Source organism: Mustela putorius, unplaced genomic scaffold, assembly GCF_011764305.1.
Source record: "Mustela putorius furo isolate JIRA1106 unplaced genomic scaffold, ASM1176430v1.1 tig00000281_pilon_pilon_pilon, whole genome shotgun sequence".
Classification (NCBI taxonomy): Eukaryota; Metazoa; Chordata; class Mammalia; order Carnivora; family Mustelidae; genus Mustela; species Mustela putorius.
In genome coordinates this window covers 17,050,335-17,069,994 of record NW_025421343.1, presented here as the reverse complement: position 1 = coordinate 17,069,994, position 19,660 = coordinate 17,050,335, and the positions used below count along the sequence as shown (strand labels likewise).

Sequence of the window (19,660 nt, the reverse complement as noted above, 5' to 3'; positions counted from 1 at the left end):
TTGGCCAGTTTACTGGAACTTTCGAGTGGGCCCTGTGGTAAAGTGGCCGGGTTTAAAGACTCCTAACACCACAAACAGGAACTCACTACAGTGATTGGAGAAGATGTGGTCAGAGGTCAGGGCTTTAAAGAAAACAGCAAAGCAATTGACATGATATCTAAGCTTATTTCTCGCTTTTCTGTGGCAACCCACTCAGAGAAGAATTTGCCAACATACTTCATAACAATTATGGTTTGAGTTTTGCTGCATCGCAGTGGAGCCTTCTAGTTTGAAGAGTGAGAATAAATGGACAGCTGCGTTCTTGAATAATTAAGAAACAGTGTAGAAAGTAGGTGCAAATATTATCAAATTCGAGCTTCTGGATGCTTGCCAAAAGCAAAAACAGTAAAACAAATATATAAGTAGGATAGAAAAGGGGGCTCTGAAACAGGAACTTGTTCAAGGAAGAATATTTTTAATTTTTATTTTATTTATTTTATTTTTTTACTTTTCTTAACTATGGCACAAACTGAGTCATTTGCCAATGTTATTGAATTGTTTAATTCATCTTATTAGTAACACCTATTGTCAGTGCTGCATTTTGATACCTTATTGTAGAAGATCTTATTCTCCACTTTCCCGCAAGTACTCAGTTTAGTACTTTATAATGAGATTCCATATCCCATAGGTAGAACGGTAGCTTGTTCTCTCAGTGTTACTTATGGCTGCTGGGCCTCTTTCCCTGGCATTGGACGGGGGAGGTAAGCCGATGGCTCTTTTGAATGCTGTAGTTAGGGATAAAATAGCAAATACTCCACTAGAAAAGTACCTACTATCTTCCTTTCTCCTTTAAATCAAGGGCACTCCCCCCAATACCCTCACAAATCTGATTTCTGGCTGCTGATACTGCATGGTGGGAAGAGAAACATGGTTCTGATTTTTATAATCCTTCAGAATTAATCTTGCCCTGAAGAATTCATTTTCCTCACTTTAATCATAACAGAATTAAGGGTGATGTTTTATTATAGGCTTTTTGTGGGGAGAGCCATGCGTACCAAATGAAGAACATGTTTAACTCCTTCATAGGGCTGTATGTATCATTTTAATAATGTTCAAATGAAAGGGAATACACTGACAATTCTTAATACAGACTCTGTCCCTCCTCTATAGTGCATAGCTTGGGAGTCAGTGAGGAACTGCAAAATAAACTAGAAGATGTTGTGATTGACAGGAATCTGTTAATTCTGGGAAAAATCCTGGGCGAAGGTAAGCAGTTAATTTCTTTTTAAAATGTGAGATAAGAGGATAAGCCATTTACAGTATTTTTATATATATATTTATTATGTAAAGCACCATTTTGTGACTTTAACTTATAATGCAGATAGTTCTATTTTATAATTTATTAAAATGAAAAAGTGAATAGTGGTTTTTGAAACTCAGATTAGGCATATGAAAAGGACCTCTATGGTGCCTTGCACAGACAGTAGGGCCTTGAAAAATATTAATTCCCTTCCTTCATTGAAAAAGCGTGCAATTCATTGGTCAGTTTCCTCTTTACTCTAAATACCTCTGGTTCTTAAGTTTACTGTCTTGGACACTTTCCTAATTAGTTAAATAGGAACAAAAGTGAAAATATGTAGTTTGTCAAACTGATACTAGGATGAATGATCATGGTATTAAGAATTTCTACTTTATAAATGTCAGTAACGTTTTCTACGTTGTTCTCTAAGTGTATTGGATCAGTTATAATGCTTAATAAAATGACGGGCTGAGCCGAGCCTGAGCCAAGCAGGCTTGTGACAAGCAGGAGTCACAAGCAGCTTGTGACAAGCTTGTGCATGGCCTGTGTCCCTGGTTTGCGAGTGTGGGTGACCCCATCGGGCTCTGCCCGGCTGCCGCATATGGGTCACTCTCCGGTCACGTAAAAACAGCCCCGGGAGAACTGTAGCATTTCTGTGGTCCAGGAAGATTCTCCATAATCTGTATAGATGTCATCTTACTTCACAGGAGAGTTCGGGTCTGTGATGGAAGGAAATCTTAAGCAGCAAGATGGGACCTCTCTGAAAGTGGCTGTGAAGACCATGAAGTGTGAGTTACCGCTGATGAAACACCTTCCTGCCGGTGTGGGCAGTTGGGGCAGTAACCTGGTGTTCTGTAAGGCCAGTGAGGGGGTTCGTGTGTCATGCTCTCAGTCACTGATGGGTCCGGAGGCCATCCAGAACACTGTGTGGTCACAGAGGGAAAGTGACCGTCAGGAGCTCTTCATATCTTCATGGTATATACTTTATACTCAAAGAAATTATGTTTGTTACTTACACCACGCCTTCCTCTCTGTCCTGTTCTCTCTGTATCTCCCCCTTCCTTCCTCTCTCACCTAGTAGAGCGAAGGACTCCAAAATAAAGCATGGATTTCAGGGCACCTGGGTGGCTCAGTGGGTTAAAGCCTCTGCCTTCGGCTCAGGTCATGATCCCAGGGTCCTGGGATCAAGCCCTGCATTGGGCTCTCTACTCAGCAGGAAGTCTGCTTCCTCCTCTCTCTCTCTCTCTGCCTAATTGTGATCTCTGTCAAATAAATAAATAAAATCTTTAAATAAATAAATAAACAAATAAAATAAAGCATGGATTTCCAAGACAAAGCTGATCTGGTGGCAGCCTCTGACCCCAGGGGTTGGTCTGTTTGATCCGGCCAGCTCGGTGGGACCACTTCCTCACTTGAGGATGGTTGCACAGTCCTCAGGAAGTTGTGGGCTGCCTTGAAGGGACATTTCCCAGAGAGAGGATAGATATTTATGGGTCAAGGGTATATGAAGAGCAGTGATCCCAAGCTGGAACGTCCAAACAAGCCGGGACGAGAGCCTGCAGCCTGCAGAAAGGGCCCTGTAACTCGTCACAAAGAATCTGCTTTTATCCTACGAGTACCAGAACACCAGTAAGAATCCTAAGCAAATGAACAAAAGCAGATCACATTCTAGAAAGTTCACTTTGGTGGCAGTGTGGAGGAGAATGAATTACGGCATTGACAAAAGGAAAGACAGATGCTAGTTAGGGCGCTCCAGAATTTGTGCAGATGCCGATCTCGATAAGGAAACGAGGCTCAGAGACGTCGTGACCTGTCGAAGTCAGATGGCTTGAAGGGGAGAAGGTTGTGCTGGACGTTTTCATCACCGCACGTTGACCAGGCTGCAATGGCTGAATATGACCACATTTGCCCTCGTGCCCTTTCCCAAGAAGGGCATTTCTAGGGCCTGGGGAGGCAGGATTGTGTTTTATTCTTCAGGTGTCCAGCTGAGCACCCACAAAATAGACTGTGATTTTTGGGCATTTTGCCCACAGTTGTCCTCACGACTCAGATGGAGAGACACTATTTGGTGCTCCGTTTGTTAATGTCTTTAACACTACTTCCTCGTTCACCTCCTGTATCCATTCAATATTATTTTGGATCAAGGAGTAAAATCAGTTCCTTCCTAAAATTTAAATTCACTGTCTCCTGGGCCTTAAAACACAAATTAGATTATAAGCATGTAGCTTGACTTTTTAACCAGAACTGGAGGCTGAAGTTTTAATTTCAGGGACAAAAAGGAACGCTAATAACCAGTAAGTCACTGGACTAGTGCTTTCTGCTTTCCAAAACCTTTTATGTCTAGAATAGTGGCCAATACTTATGGAATAAGTGCCAAAGGATGTTGCAGTCATTCTTACCTTTCATCAGGAAGACAGGAAGAAGAAATCAGTACGACTCAGAAGTAGATTCAAGTGTTACCCTCTGAAAACCCAGACGTGTGAAGTTAGAGTGGTCCTTGGAGCTGAACCCAGCACAGGGCCAAGTCAGGGGGCTGAGCCACATTCAGCTCCGTTCCTGCCCCTTGCGTTTTTATTGGAACCTGATCCCTGTGAAGGCTCTCTCCGTTGTCCCCATTTACCAGTGGAAGGTGTAGGGGACCTTGTAAAAGGGGCTAGGCCTGGAACCTGTTTCCTCTGGCCTTGGCTATGCTCTTCTTTGACTGATTTGAATTACTTGCATAAGAATTGCATCTGTGCTAATTACCTGGCCTCTGCATCCCAGGCTCCCACGTTTGCCGGGAATGTTGGTCCCCTGGGGAGGAGTGGGATGGGTGGCATTTGCAGGTGTACCCTATGCTTTCTGTTCCACCCACCTCATGGTTTTAGCAAAGGTAATAGGTGAGGGCAAAGGTAGCAGACATTTTGCAGATCTCTATAATTTTTTTTTACTTTTCTTAAATTTGCCTTAATTTTAGGAGAAAAAGATTAATGTATACAAAGCCCATAGAATGTCCAGACCCTGTGCTAGAGACACGCATGTATGATTTTAGTCTAGACTTAGTGTTATAGCAAATTCCCTAAGGCATGCCCGGCTTTATGTTTGTTTTTTCTTTGTTTTTCTCATTTCTTTGTTTTTAAAATACACATCACATAAAATGTACCATCCTAACCATTTTCTTTTTTAAAGATTTTATTTATTTAAGAGAAAGAGAGAGAGAACACCAGCAGGGGGATTGGGAAAGAGAGAAGCGGACTCCCTGTGAGCAAGGAGCCCAGTGCGGGGCTTGATCCCAGGACCCTGGGATCATGACCTGAACCAAAGGGAGCCGCCCAATGACTGAGCCACCCAGTCACCCCAATCCTAACCATTTTTAAGAGCGTAATTCAGTGGCATTGAGTTCATTCACACTGTTGTGCAACCATCCCCTCCCCCATCCACCTCCAAAATTTTTTCATCTTGAAAAACTGAAACTCCATAGGCATCAGACAACTTCCCATATCCTCTGCCCCTACTTGCCCCGGGCTACCACCATCCGCCTTTCTGTCTCTATGAATTTGACCTCTCTAATTACCTCATAAAAGTGGAATCACACAGTACTTACACTCTTGTGACTGACTTGTTTCACCTAACATAATATAGAATTCAAGATGTCTCTCTAGAGTTGGTTTAATCCCAAAATGGTGTGGCGTGGAAGTTAGGACAGCATATCCAGTTCCCAAGGCATGATTGAGCAATTAGCCTTGCAAGATAGAGAGAAGCGTGTATTCTGGCTTTCTTTACGGCAAAAATAATTGCAACAGATCAGTTGCATTTGACTTTCAGGGTTGTTGGCTTTTTTTTTTTTTTTTTAAGATTTTATTTATTTATTTGACAGACAGAGATCACAAGCAGGCAGAGAGGCAGGCAGAGAGAGAGCAGGAAGCAGGCTTCCTACCAAGCTGGGAGCCCAATGCAGGACTCAATCCCAGGACCCTGAGATCATGACCTGAGTTAAAGGCAGACGCTTAACCCAGCGAGCCACGCAGGCGTCCCCTGTTGGGTTTTTCTGTTTCGTTTTGTTTTTGTCTTAACAAATATACTTTAATTTTTAGAGCAGTTTTAGATTTCTAGAAAAATTGGGCAGAAAATACAGAGTTGCCATCTGCCCTTCTCCCTTCACAATCTTCCCTACAGTAACATCTTGCATCCCTGTGGTGCATTTTTTACAATTGAATATCCATAACCCATGTGATACATTAGTAACTGAGGTCCATAGGTTATATTAGCTTTCACCTTGTATCGAACATTCTGGGTTTTGACAAACACAGTGTCCTGTGTGCACCATCACAGTATCATGCAGAAGTTTCCCTGCCCTACAATCTCCTGTGTCCCTCTGTCTGTGCCTGCCCAGCCATCCATGCCTGACAACTGCTCATCTTTTATCATTACTGTAGTTTTGCCTTTTCCTGATTTTGCTTTTATAGAACAAAATTGCCCTTACCTCCTTCCCCTTCACTGAGTAAATGATTGGTGTCTACCATTTTCCATCCTCTCTCCTAGTGGACAACTTTTCTCAGCGAGAGATTGAGGAGTTCCTCAGTGAGGCCGCGTGCATGAAAGACTTCAGCCACCCCAACGTCATCCGACTCCTAGGTACCTCAGAGAAATGTGGGACTTGGGGGGCAGCGGGGCTTGGCTAATCCACTCCATGCCAAAGGAAAAGTCTCTGGGGCAGATAAGTTTATACTTTGTATGACCACCACAGTAATTGACAACATTGAGTTTTTCACCCCAAAGGCTTCTTACAATTATATTTTCTGAGGCTGATGACAAAAATGGACTTGTGTGTCTTGGACACCCCAAGGGCTCAGGAACGTTTAGTGTCCACAGAGGTCTAGGTGACTGTGGGTGAAAACAGGGGCCCCCACTTTACTCCAAGGCAAGACAAAAGTTTATGTTAAACTATGTTATAATTTATATTGATTTAAAGTTATCCATGAATCAAATACCAGTAGGATAAAGCTGTCAAAGTAGACAAATTCCATCGATCAATCTTTGAGAAACAATTTATTAACGTATTTTCAAGTATGGTTTGCTGGGATCTAATACTGCCAGCGTCACGGGACACGATTTAATAGAATTTGGTTTTGTGGCCCTGTAGCTATCAAGACTTTGCTGTATCAGTGCTACAATCCCGAGACAGAACAGCGACCTAAAAATAATTGAATATTCCGCTGACTTCTTTTTTTTTTCTCTCCTGTGTCTGGATACGTGCTCAATTCTTTGGGGGAACTTTCAAAGTTTTACTACGATCGAAACTGCAGAGAGATATGAAAAATAATGCTTGGATACCAAATCATTTCAAAGAAACCACTGTTATTCCTTTGTAGCTATTGATTTTTGCAGACTGAGAACCATCATGCTTTGTGATGATGGGCCATGATGTGGGAGAGCTTTACCAGCCTGCCAGCAGGCGACAAGCCCTAGTTCCAACTTTTAGGGATAAATGGTGTTTGCTGCGTATAACTGTTAAAACTTAGACATGTGAATTTTACCTCCTGGCCCTCAAAATTCTTTTTATAGTTTTGAGCATTTGATGGCCCCAGGCTTTTTCACCTGATCGGGTATTAACTATCCCAGGAAACTAGTTTGCCCTTGAATTCTTTCGCAGTCACCCCTCACTTAGGCTCAGTGTAACAAAAACTCCACAGGTGTCTAGATGACTATGCTTCTTAACTGATTAATTTTTGAGACCTCTCATGCAAAGATTGTTACTAATCTGAAAGAAAAAAAATAATTATTACCAAGAAGTGGACCCAGCATGTGTTCCACATTCTAATACAACTTGTTTGTGATTTATGGGTTTTTACTTTATTTTATTTTGTTCATTTGTTAATTTTTTAAGGAGGCCCTATGCCCAGCATGGACCCCAACACAGGCTTGAACTCATGACCCTGAGATCAAGACCTGAACCGAGATCAAGAGTCAGAGGCTTACCCGGCTGAGCCACCGAGGCGCCCCATGTTTATTTTGTTTTTAACTGTTACCTCGAGAGCACATGGTTTCAATTTGGCCTGTGCTCCTGCAGTGCTTTTCTGGTTACTGGTAACAAAGGGCTCTTTGTAACTTTCTCTGGTTTTAATTTCAGGTGTATGTATAGAAATGAGCTCTCAGGGCATCCCAAAGCCCATGGTGATTTTACCCTTCATGAAGTATGGGGATCTGCACACATATTTACTCTATTCCCGACTGGAGACAGGACCCAAGGTAATTACCCAGTCGTCTTGCCTCTGAACGGCCCCCAGGCTTCTGTGACAAGGCCTGGGAAACCTCAGCAGCTAACCCTGAAAATAAAGGAGCGAGGGAGAGGACGTGTGGCCTCTGTTCAGCACTCACTATGCACCCTGGGGCTGAAATGTGGTTTTTGTCCTCACAGCAGGCCTGCACATAGGTCTTACAATTCCCACTTTATGGGGGGATGAAGCCAGCTGGGCGCTCATTCTCATGGCTCCAGCCTTATCGCTGTGGAGCCTGGTGGGCCCCACATGCTGACAGAGCGGCCTCTTTCTTTTGAAGTCTCCTCTTTCCAGCTCGTTCACTCTGAAATCACTAGAAGCAGGATCCGTTTCATTCCCAGAGGAAGTTGCACTGAGCTGTTTTTCTGGACACTGAGCATGAATATACCCCGTCCACCTTTTGGATTATTAAGAGCCCCTCCATCCTCCGGATCGGAAAGCCTGTCGTGAATCAGCAGGCTGGCACACTTTCCTTCAACCCTCCCCCTAAGAGGGACTGTCACTCCACAAGGCAAACACTGTCTGAATCCCCCAGCACAGGGGAACGTGACAGAATATGGAGCTTAGACTGAGGCACTATATCCACCGGCATGTGGCCACAGGTCCCACACAGATGACCGACCAGGGCCCCCGAGAAAGGAGAGAAAGTCCTCATCCCAACTGCAGGGCATAATGAGGAAAGTCATTATCTCAGGAGATAGACAAATCTGCAGGAACAGCCATTTATTGAATTTGGCAAGGCGCTTGAAAAACAAACACAAAACCTTGAGACCCAGTTTAGGGTAAACACTCTGGAACTTTCTTTCCTATGTCCTGCTGACGCTGTGTGTTATGGATGTGAAAGGTCATTCCTTGCTTTTCTTTTCTTTTTCTTTTACTTGTTTTATTACTCCCAGGGAGGTATAAGTCATCTTTCTTCTTTCACTTCCCCTTGGTCTCATGCTCAGATTTTTGTTCTCTTCCTCATGACTTCTTTAAGTCTTCCACCCACACACTCACTAGCCAGAGTTAGGAAATTATAGCCACATCTCAGAACTATTATAAAATCACTGAGGCTTCTCCGAAGTGGTGAAGGGCCTAATCCAAAATAGGGGACTCAGCATGACAGTATTTCTCTTCCCTTTTTTTCTTTTTCTTTTGTTTTTATTCTTTTTTATTAGTTTTATTTTTATTTTATTTTATTTTTTTAAAGATTTTATTTATTTATTTGACAGAGAGAGAGATCACAAGTAGGCAGAGAAGCAGGCAGAGAGAGAGGAGGAAGCAGGCTCCCCACTGAGCAGAGAGCCTGATGCGGGGCTTGATCCCAGGACCCTGAGATATGACCTGAGCCGAAGGCAGCGGCTTAATCCACTGAGCCACCCAGGGGCCCCTATTTTTATGTTTTTAAAGATTTTATTCATTTGTTTATTTGAAAGAGTGAATGAGAGAAAGAGAGCATGAGAGGAGAGAGGGTCAGAGGGAAAAACGGACTCCCTGCCAAGCAGGGAGCCCAATGCGGGACTTGATTCTGGGACTCTAGAATGGTGACCTGCACCGAAGGCAGTCACTTAACCAACTGAGCCACTCAGGCACCCTTTCTTCCTTTTTTCCACGGGTAAGAAAGATGTAACATAATAAGAAGCCTGGAAAAGGAAAAACAAACAAAACAAAACAAAACTACAATCGGCAACATCTTATCCAATCATTGGCATCTTCGGCCATTCCTATCCCAGCTGTTCATTCCATGCCTCCTGATTCACAGGCTGGTGCTCAGAAGGTACGTGCCTCCCCGCAGGCCATCCACAGGGCTGACTCTTCTCCAGCGCTTTGCAGAGGCTTTGTTTTGCGTATAGTGCTGCAGTAATGGCCTAGCAACCACAGGAGGTCCTTACTAGTAATAGAGTCTCAGGTGAGGAAACTGACTCACAGATCGGGCAATGATGGAGGCAGGACTGGCACCTGGGTTGCAGAGCCCCTGCTTTTGGCTCTTCTCTGATGGCCCCATCCCAGTGTGCACCCCTCCCTGGCAGAGCAGCCTCCAGACAGTTGGCTGTGAATGGCTACACGCCATCCTCTTGAATGGATTTCGTTTCACATTGATGAGCAATTTTACTCCCATTCAGTTTTCTGGTATGTGGTGGGATTTTTCTAATAATTGTTGGAGGCATGGGAATTTCATGTTGCATAAGAGTAAATTCTACAGTAAAAATATCCAGGCTCACATTCAGGGCTATTTGATGGCCAACAGTCGTCTGTTTTTACTTGTGACATTCAACCCTCCTCTCTCATATGGCCTCTTTGGAAATAGAGTAGCCTCTTACTGAACTTTTTTCCTGAGTCATTGTGGAAGAGATAGGGACCATTTATAATCTTTATAAAAATCCTTTTAAAATTATCATACAGTGTTACTCTTTCACCCTTTCTGGTATATAGTTCTGTTGAGTGTTAACACATAAATGGATTCACGTGTCTGTCATCACAGTTGAGATCCAGAACAATTTCATCACGCAAAAACACCTCCTCCTGTGACATCTTGGTAGTCATGCTCTGCCCCCATGGTGGACTCCTGGTAACCACTGATCTGTTCTCCATGACTATAGTTTTGTCTTTTTGAGAATGGAATCATACAATTTGTAATTTTTTGCTTCTTTTACTCAGCATTATGCCTTCGAGATCCATTAAAGTTAGTGAGATCAGTAGTTCATTCCTTGTTTGATTGCTGTGTATCTCCTAGTGCATAGACCAGTTTGCTTATCCATTCACCTATTGAGTCACACATGGGTTGTTCCCAGTTGGGGGTAAGGATGAACGAAGTTGCTATAAAAAAAAAATCATGTACAGGTTTTTGAGTGAACATAACTTCTTTTTTCTCTAGGGTAAAAAGTCCAAAGGTGATATACTAGGTCATACTAGGAAAGAGTATGTTTAATTTTAAAAGAAACTTCTAGATTTTCCAGAGTGGCTATACTTTTACATTCCCACCAGCAGTGTATGAGAGATCATTTGCTTTGCATTCTTGTTAGCGCTTGGTATTATCAGTAGTTTTGGGGTTTGGTTTAATTTGGTTATTAGCTGCTCTGATAGATGGGTAGTGATATCTCGTGGTGGCTTTTATTTACATTTTTGTAATGATTAAGGACTTTGAGCATCCTGTCTTGTGTTTATATGCCATTTTTATATCCTCTTTGATGTCTGTTAATGTCTTTTGTTTATTTTTTAATTGGGTTGTTGTTTTTCTTACTGTTGAGTTTTCAGAGCTCTTTATATATTCTAGATATAGTACCTTTCTTGGATATACAATTTGCAAAGATTATTCTCCTAGTTGGTATCTTGTCTTTGTATTATCTCTTTTTTGTGTGTGTCTTCGTATTCTCTTAATGTGAATAAAAATATTTAACTTTTGCTGATGAATCATGTTTTTGCTGTCATGTTTAAGAACTCTTTGCCTAAACCCAGATAAAAAAATTTTCTCCTATGTTATCTTCTAAAAACTTTGTGATTTTACGTATTACATTTAAGTCTATGATCCTTTTTAAATTAATTTTTATTTAAGGTATGACATTTAGCTTAAGGTTTGCTTTTATTTTTCATGTAGATGACCAGTATCATTTGTGAAAAGACTATCGTTAATCTATGGAATTGATTGCTTTCGCATCTTTGTCAGAAATGAATTGGCTGTGTTAGTGTGGGTCTATTTCTGAGTTCTCTATTCTGTACTGTTAAACTGTGTGCCCATTCTTCGCCCCTCCCACATGGTCTTGAATACTGTAGCTTCATTGGAGAATTTGAGTTGGGCTTTCTATTACACACAAAGGAAGCCATATGATCTGTTATAGATCCCAGCTTATCTTTCCTGCTTTTATCACCCCCATTCTCTCTGCCTCTTTGCTTTTGACACATGAGACAGCCTCCTTTTCCTAAAACACATGTGTGCTCTCAGATCACTAGGTCTTTGCTCATTCTGATCGTGGCTGTGTACTTCCTCTTAATTTGCCATTTTACTCCTATGCCTCTTTGGGGGATAGTCACAGTGACAGTGTAGAATATTTTTTAAATTTTTCCATGAGCATTCATCCCTTTGCTGAGGTTCTAGAGCAGGTTGCTTGTATCTCTGCTTGATGCCCTTGCTCCCTTTGGTGTGTCCACCCCTATGAGAACTGGGGTCCTGTCCTGTCCTGCCATCTCCTGTCTCCCCTGCACACCTCCAGATGTACTATTCCCATGGAAGATGGAGCGGCACATAGGGCCCAGCACCCCAGCCCTGCAGGGGGAGCACATTTACATAACTTGGTCCACGCTAGCAGGAGCAGAGGGATCTCACACAGCGAAGCCCAGAGGTAGGACAGCTGCAGTGTTAGTTCTGCCTCAACAACATCACCTCATGTCCACAACTGTTCAACCTTTCTGCTTTTTCAGCTGTAGCTGCCCCTCCCCGTGTCTGATGGGGGCAGCTCGTCCAGGCCTGGCGTCCTCATCCATCAGCCTCCAGAGACAAAAAGAGAAGTCTGCTCTCTTTCCCCTTCCCTCTCCCTCTCTTCTCCTGGAACAGTTCTTTTTTTTTTTTTTTTTTTTTTTAATAACACCTTTACTGAGATATAATTCAAACACCCTACATTTCTGCCATTTAAAGTGTACAACTCAGAGGTGTTTGGTATGCTCAAGTTGTGTAGCATAATTGTAGGACATTTTCATCACCTAACAGAGTCCCATACTCTTTTGCAATCACATCCCGATCTCCCCTCCCCACCTTGTTCCCAGCTCTAAGCAACCTTTTTAAAAAATTTTTATTTTATTTTATTTAAATTTAGTTAGTTAGCATATGGTGTTTTATTAGTTTCAGGGGTCATTGATTCATCAGTCTTAGGTGACACCCAGTACTCATCACATCATGCGCCCTCCTTAATGCCCCTCCCCCACTTACCCCATCCCCCCACCCACCTCCCCTCCAGAAACCCTCAGGTGAAGCAGCAACCTGCTTTCCCTCTCTCTCTAGTTACCTATTTCAGATATTTCAGGTCAATGGAATCATAGTCTGTGGTCTTTCATATCTGGCTTCCTTCCCAGAGCATGTTTTCAGGGTTCATCCACGCTGTAGCTTCTATCAGTACTTTTTGAGACCAAATAATACTCCATTGTCTAGCTATATTATGTTTCGTTTGTCTGTTTATCTGTTAATGGACTTCAGGTTGTTTCCATTTTTTGGCTTTCATGAATAATTCTAAGAATTTTATACTTGAGCTCTTACATTAGGTCTTTGATCCATTTTGAGTTAATTTTGTATGAGTTCAGGTTGGGGTCCAGTTTCATTCTCTTGCATATCCCACTCTTGTCCAGTTCTTTCATCTACTGAATGATCTTGGCACTCTGTTCGAAGTCATTTGACATTGATTTGTGGGTTTATTTCTAGACTCTCAATTCTGTTTCATTAATGTCTGAGTCTGTCCTTATGCTAGTACCATGTTATCTTGATTATCATTGCTTTCTTATTTTGAAATCAGTAAATGTGAGGCTTCCAACTTTAGTCTTCTTACTCAAGCTTGTTCTGGATATTCTGAGTGCTTGAATTTTCATAAGAATTTTAGGATCAGTTTGTCAATTTCTACAATGAAGCCGGCTGGGATTCTGATAGGGCTTATATTAAATCTGTAGATCAATTTGGGGAGTGTTGCTATCATAACAATATTAACTCTTCTGATCCATGAACATAGGATATCTTTCCATTTATTCTGATCTACTTTAATGTCAATGTTTCATCATTGTCAGAGTATGTTTTGCATTTCTCCTGTTAAATTTATTCTTAAGTATTTTATTTTGAATTCTTTTTGGATGAAATTATTTTCTTAATTTTATTTTCAGATCAATCATTGCTATTGTATACAAATACAATTAATTTTTGTATCTCAATCTTGTATCCTGGAACCTTGTTGAATTCATTTCTTAGTTCTATCACACAGTTACTTTTTAAATTACTTTTGGTCCCAGTCTGCAAGAATAACATAAATGTTCTAGGGAAAAATAACACAAATGACTAGTACCTAATATGTGCTACACTCATGATGCCAGCAGGACTTCATATTCTTTAGCACCCAAATCCTTTCCTGGAAACTATCATCTGGAAACTCAAATGCCTCAGTTATACAGAAGAGACGCAGAAGAATTTCCTGCCTGATTTGTTTACATTTTTTTTGTTTACTTGTTTTTAACAACTCCAGTATATAAAGGTAAAGGATAATTAAAGCATTTTGCTATATAGGCAGGATGTAATTAACACATATCTTAGCTGGGAAATATAAATCTTAAAAAATTCAGCGTCTTCGTGAACACCACTTTGAAAACTCATGTTCCATACAGAATAAGCCATGACAAATCCAATGCCCTGAAGAGAGTTTGTCATGGATGGACCCATTCATGACTGCCAGGAACTTGTGGTAAACCCTCTTCCTCGCGGCCCTTGTGCTAAAATGTTTAGTTACTACACAGAGGTCTTCCTCAGTCATCACCTTCATCTTCAGTCCTCTGACAGGACAGGTTCTCTCACCGAGCCTTCTGGATTGATCTGTACAGTGTAGACTTGACACTCCCCAGAGGACTCTAGAGAAACAAAAACAAAATCCCTGAATACCTCTCCTTGTGGTCCTTTGGCCCTGTGATAAGAGGCAAAGATGGTCTAATTTCTGTCTGAAAGAAACTTACCTTTGCAAGTGTCTCAAAGTAAGATGATTGCATACGCTTGTATGACTGGAGTGGGCTGAGCAGGCTTTTTGTCTGTCGCCCACTGAAGGCAGCCTGCCTCTCTTTTCCTGGCACAGGTGTTGTGTCCCCCTGCCACTCTGAAGGACACAAAGGATCCCATTTGACCTCGTAACTTGGAAAAAGAAATACTCACCATCAGTATTTTTAAAGACAGGGAGAATGTGAAATTTGCCAAAAATTTTGTGGTTTGTTTTTGTTTTTATTCCTTTTTAAAAAACTTATTTGTGAGGTGAGTGATATGGAAGTGAAAGGCTTGTTTCCTTTGAGAAATACAAACACTAAACAAACAAACACAAAAACTCTCTTTCTCCCCTCAGGTGGCAATAACTCTGCACAAGTTTAACTTTTAAAACATATTTTGTCTTCTTGCTTCTCCTCTCCCCAGCATATTCCACTGCAGACACTACTGAAGTTCATGGTGGACATCGCCCAGGGAATGGAGTATCTGAGCAACAGAAATTTTCTGCATCGGGATTTAGCTGCTCGAAATTGCATGTAAGTGGGGCGCCTGGGTGGCTCAGTGGGTTAAGCCGCTGCCTTCGGCTCAGGTCATGATCTCAGGGTCCTGGGACCGAGCCCCACATCGGGCTCTCTGCTCAGCGGGGAGCCTGCTTCCTCCTCTCTCTCTCTGCCTGCTTCTCTGCCTACTTGTGATCTCTGTCTGTCAAATAAATAAATAAAATCTTTAAAAAAAAAAAAAAAGAAATTGCATGTAAGAGTCCTGGTCCAACCCAGGAGGGCTAGACCTCATCGTGTGAGATAATTGGGGGGCTGGGTAGGAAGAGGGGCTGGCCTGTTGCTATTAAAACATGGGAGAGAGGCAGGTTTGCCTAGCTCTGAGATGGGATTTCTCTGGCTCTAATGTATGACTGGGTCTTTTCACAATGTCTGCCTCTGCAAGTCTGGTCGGTTTCCAGAATGTTCTTCTGTGACTTTTTCACCCTCTCAGCTTGGACTGTGACCTTTGTGGTCCTTCCCTTTTGCCATCTGCTCGCTTTGGACCCAGAATTATATGTAAGCCAGCTACTCATGGAGGCAGTAAGGAAAATCGTAAGGGTTTTGTCTGTCAGGCTTCGAGATCCTGCCTTGTGAACATGTGCTGTGAAACTACATGGAGGCTTTCCTCTTGCATCAGAGAGACAAGGACTTACACAAGAATTCTGACCTCAGGCTTCCCCCTCTCTCCATTCCGCTCTGGTAGGACCATCATTATCTGCTCTAAGTCTTCAAAAACAATAACTGTTTCTCGATTTTTAAGTTTAATTATTCCAGGAAGACAGAGTATTCTTTAAATGTATTATTGTTACTGTTTTTCTTGGTTGGAGATGTGACCATAGGGTCTGGCCCCCAACTCCTTACCTAGCCTCCCACCAGCCCCCTACCACTTGTCCCACATTTTTAAGACCCAGAAGGGTCTTGTTTGCTTGTTCGTGGGTTTTTTGTTGTGGTGGTGGTGGTGGTGTTTTGTTTTGTTTTAAAGATTTTACTATTTTATTTGACACAGAGAGAGTGCATAAGCAGGGGGAGGGACAGAGAGGGAAAGAGAAGCAGGCTTCCCCCTGAGCTGGGAGCCCGATGTGGATCTGATCCCAGGACCCCAGGATCATGACCTGAGCCAAAGGCAGACACTTAGCCAACTGAGCCACCCAGGCACCTCTTATTTGTTTATTTAAGTGATTTTTATACCATGGAGGGAGAATCATGAAAAGGGCACCTCTCTTTGCCCTGAATATTTTCCTTCGTATTTTTCCCATCAGGTAGGGTGACCAGTTGTCCACTTCGCCTGGGACTGAGGGATTTCCCAGGATGGGGGACTTTGCGGTTTTAAAAGCCAGTGTCAGACAGGCACAAAGCAGTCATCCTACCTCCAGACCACTCATTTCTCCTCCTCTCTCCTTCTTGTCTAGGATCTGCTTTAACAGCCTGGGCTATAAATGCTTAATTTTCCGCTTAATTCCTCAAGTACCCCCTGGCTATTGTAACGGGAAGTCCAGGGTCCCCCTCTCATAGCTTGTACTTCCTCACCTCCCCCAAACTGGCAGGAGCCAGTGCTGCTTGCAGACACCAGGCAGGAAGGCTGCTGGGTGTTTGGTGAGTCCCCTGGAGGGCCCTGGATTTGGGCCGCTGCTCTTTCTCCTCCCGCGAAGCATCCCTTCACTCCAGGTGGCTCTCCTCTCTGTGCACAGGTGCCCTTGTTGCTCCATGTCCCCACACGGACCACAAGGTGCTAGGTTATAACTCCCTGTCACTTGCTCTGCCATCGGTCCCAAAGCAGGACCCTCACAGGCCGTTGGGATCTCTTTCGGTCACTTACCAAGAATGTTTTCAGCTGCATCTGATGCAGACCCGTGGTTTAGGCTTTGCCTCTAAATATCACTGAGGACGTGAACTTACCCTCTACAGGTTACGAGACGATATGACCGTCTGTGTCGCAGACTTTGGCCTCTCTAAAAAGATTTACAGTGGTGATTACTACCGCCAAGGCCGCATCGCTAAGATGCCTGTGAAGTGGATCGCCATAGAGAGTCTTGCGGACCGAGTGTACACGAGTAAAAGTGACGTGGTACGTGCGGGGCTTTGATTTGGAGCCCCACATTGCAGAGATGACGGCACGCAGGAGGAATTGACTTGAGCTGGTGTCGTAAGATGTGTTACTCTCTGATAAACTGAGGATTGGGAGCATGTGCACACCTTTCGTTTAGTGCTAGATTCCTTAAATCAGGTAGAGAACTATATTCTGATGACGTTGCTTGACATTCAGAAGATCTGTTTTGCATAGGCCTTTAATTTATTCCCATCTTTTTTTTTTTCCTGCAATATAGTGACTTATTGCCCATACCTAAGATATTAACATGAAAAATGAGTTCGTCCAGTGGCTCTGTATCAAAGATTCTGTGTAATTAAACCCTTACCCAGAGATTGGGAGCCAAAGACACGTACCCACAGCAGGGGAACAGAGCATTACACAGAGCACTGACATGTGGAGAGAGGGCTCTCCGCCTTTGCCAGATTTCCCAGAGCAGCTTTGGTACAACCAGGGAAGTGTGGCTCTCTGACCCTCGCGTTACTGCAGTGCTGGGAAAGCAGCATGTCTCAGGCATAATTGTCAGCTTTGTGCACCATCCTCGGGCTTTAAGGAAATGCCCTTTCTACATGAAAAAGGCCATTCAGCCTTTCAGAAAGGACTTGCATCCTAACTTGTTGTTGCTTTGTTCTCAGTGGGCATTTGGCGTGACCATGTGGGAGATAGCGACGCGGGGAATGACTCCCTACCCGGGAGTCCAGAACCACGAAATGTACGACTATCTTCTCCACGGCCACAGGCTGAAGCAGCCCGAGGACTGCCTGGATGAACTGTGAGTGAGCTTCTCCGTGTTGCTGGGCGCTCTGCATGGGGCCGGCTGCGCAGACCTGGGGAGGTGCGGCCGCTCAGCAGGAGGGCTCACGCTTAGCCAGATGGGTATGTGCAGAGGGTGGCACGTAGATGTCCCAGGCCATGAGCCTTTCTTGGTGTGGGAGCTGGTGTGTGCACATCTCCAGCAAGCCGGCACGTGCCCTGATGTTCTGTAAGCCCCTCTAGGGACCGACCCTATAAGACAAACAGTTTGACTCTCTTGCACATGAGGGTCTTGAACAATTATCTGTCCTCTTACTCCTACAGTTCCTTTTCTATACAACACTTCAGACAAACCAATCACTATGATACCCTCAGTTAGGAAGTCTGGAAGTCTATGCCAGTGACTGAGGCCAGCCCAGTCCTCGGAATTGCTAGGGAGATACTCTAACAGCATGATTGCTCAGCCCTGTGTGGAGACTGTCACTCTGTTGGTCCAAAGCGGGCCTAGAAACGTATGCGTTAAAATCCACCCTGGGAGACCGACCAGGTGTTCAGCCAGGCATGAGAGCCCCCAGCTCCAAGTGTGCCGGACCACAGGGACACCTGTCACCACAGGCCCTCTCTCTTGGGGGCAGGCATTACGGGAAGAGGTCCAGGACTTGCAATCAGACAGGCCGCTGCCTCCCAGCCAGCCGCATGTGTGGCCATCACGACTGACTGGACCTCTCTGTGCCTCATTATTAGGCACACACAAAAAAGTAGAGTCATATATTCAGAAAGGGATTGGGAAGAAAAGTTAAAGAAGAGAACAGGTAGAATGCTCAGCTCGCGGGAATGTCACACAATGGTACCAGGTTTTAGTAGCATCCTTCCAGATAGATGTCATCCAAATACCTTGCTGATGTAAAAAAATAATAATTTTCTTGTGGCACTGGCCTCTAGCTTGGTGATTTGAATCTTCCTGATGGAAATCACGGGAGTCTTGGGCTTTCAGCACACAAGAACGTTTTAGGATCGTGGACTGCGTGGCTATCATGGAACCCCAAGATGGGGCTGTGGTGTGAGGAAACACGTGGAGACACCCCTCCACACACACACACACATACACACACTCTCTCTCTCTCTCTCTCTCTCTGGCCCTGCTTCTGCACACGGATGAGAAGACCTAGGTCAGTGTGCATTCAGGCCTCCCAGATCCTGTCCAAGCCAAGCAGAAGGAAAACTTTATTGACCAGAGCCTCACCCTGTTTGGTGGTGGTTATTGTGGTTGTAAATACATAACATGAAGAACAGACACAGAAAACATAAGTCCTTAAAAATATCGTGAAATCCTAATTAGATTAAATTTGAGGTTTTATGGTCATTTTTAAAGGGACCGCATCAATGACATGTTTGCGTGTGATAATGAAGAAGCAGTTACAGCCAAACAATATTGAATGAAGAGTTTTGTTGCCGTCTCTTTCTTGGCTTTTCTTGTGCTCCAGAAGTTGGCATTTGGCGATTATCTGGGGTTTTAGTGAGGTCTGAGCTGTGTCACACGCTGGTTTTGAGACATTTCACATAGAGCCAAGCAGGGAATGCTGAGTCAGTGAGAAGTTTTAGGCGAGAGCGACATAGATGCTGTGTGTTGGGGAAGTCAGGCAAAGCAGACAAGTCTGTGGTCCCCACATTACGGGCTTACAGGGGCTCTGGGGAACCAGACCCTCTTCCCACATCTCCTCTCAAATCTGGATGCTGGAGAACAGTGTATCCCAAAGAGGCCTCTGTTTACATATCTGTGCATTTTCTTTTAAAAAATGAGACAGATACTTCTGAGCTTCCTCTCCATGTCTACTGTCTAAACTTAGTCGAGATGAGTTCATTCCTGTATTGAGTTGCCCCTTGCTCTCTTTAAACTCAACTCTAAGCACTATGACAATGTAAAGAGCAGAGAACGCTCTGTGCCCTGCTCCCCATTGCCCAAGAGGCCACATTGTGTGATGCCTTTGTCATCTATGTGGGACGTTTCCTTAGCTGAGTTCAGGGCATCCTGGCTGCAGCCCTCAGGACTCC

General features: G+C 43.6%; 1 protein-coding gene across 1 annotated transcript in view; it reads left to right on the top strand.

Annotated features, from left to right (window-relative positions):
* MERTK (MER proto-oncogene, tyrosine kinase) overlaps window positions 1-19,660 on the top strand; it is a 113,198-nt gene that overhangs the window by 88,520 nt on the left and 5,018 nt on the right. Inside the window, exons 12-18 of the mRNA XM_013045004.2 lie at window positions 1,150-1,245; window positions 1,987-2,067; window positions 5,801-5,893; window positions 7,389-7,507; window positions 14,657-14,766; window positions 16,675-16,834; window positions 17,491-17,627. Coding sequence (XP_012900458.2) covers window positions 1,150-1,245; window positions 1,987-2,067; window positions 5,801-5,893; window positions 7,389-7,507; window positions 14,657-14,766; window positions 16,675-16,834; window positions 17,491-17,627 — 796 coding nt within the window. The remainder of the gene's footprint in view (window positions 1-1,149; window positions 1,246-1,986; window positions 2,068-5,800; window positions 5,894-7,388; window positions 7,508-14,656; window positions 14,767-16,674; window positions 16,835-17,490; window positions 17,628-19,660) is intronic.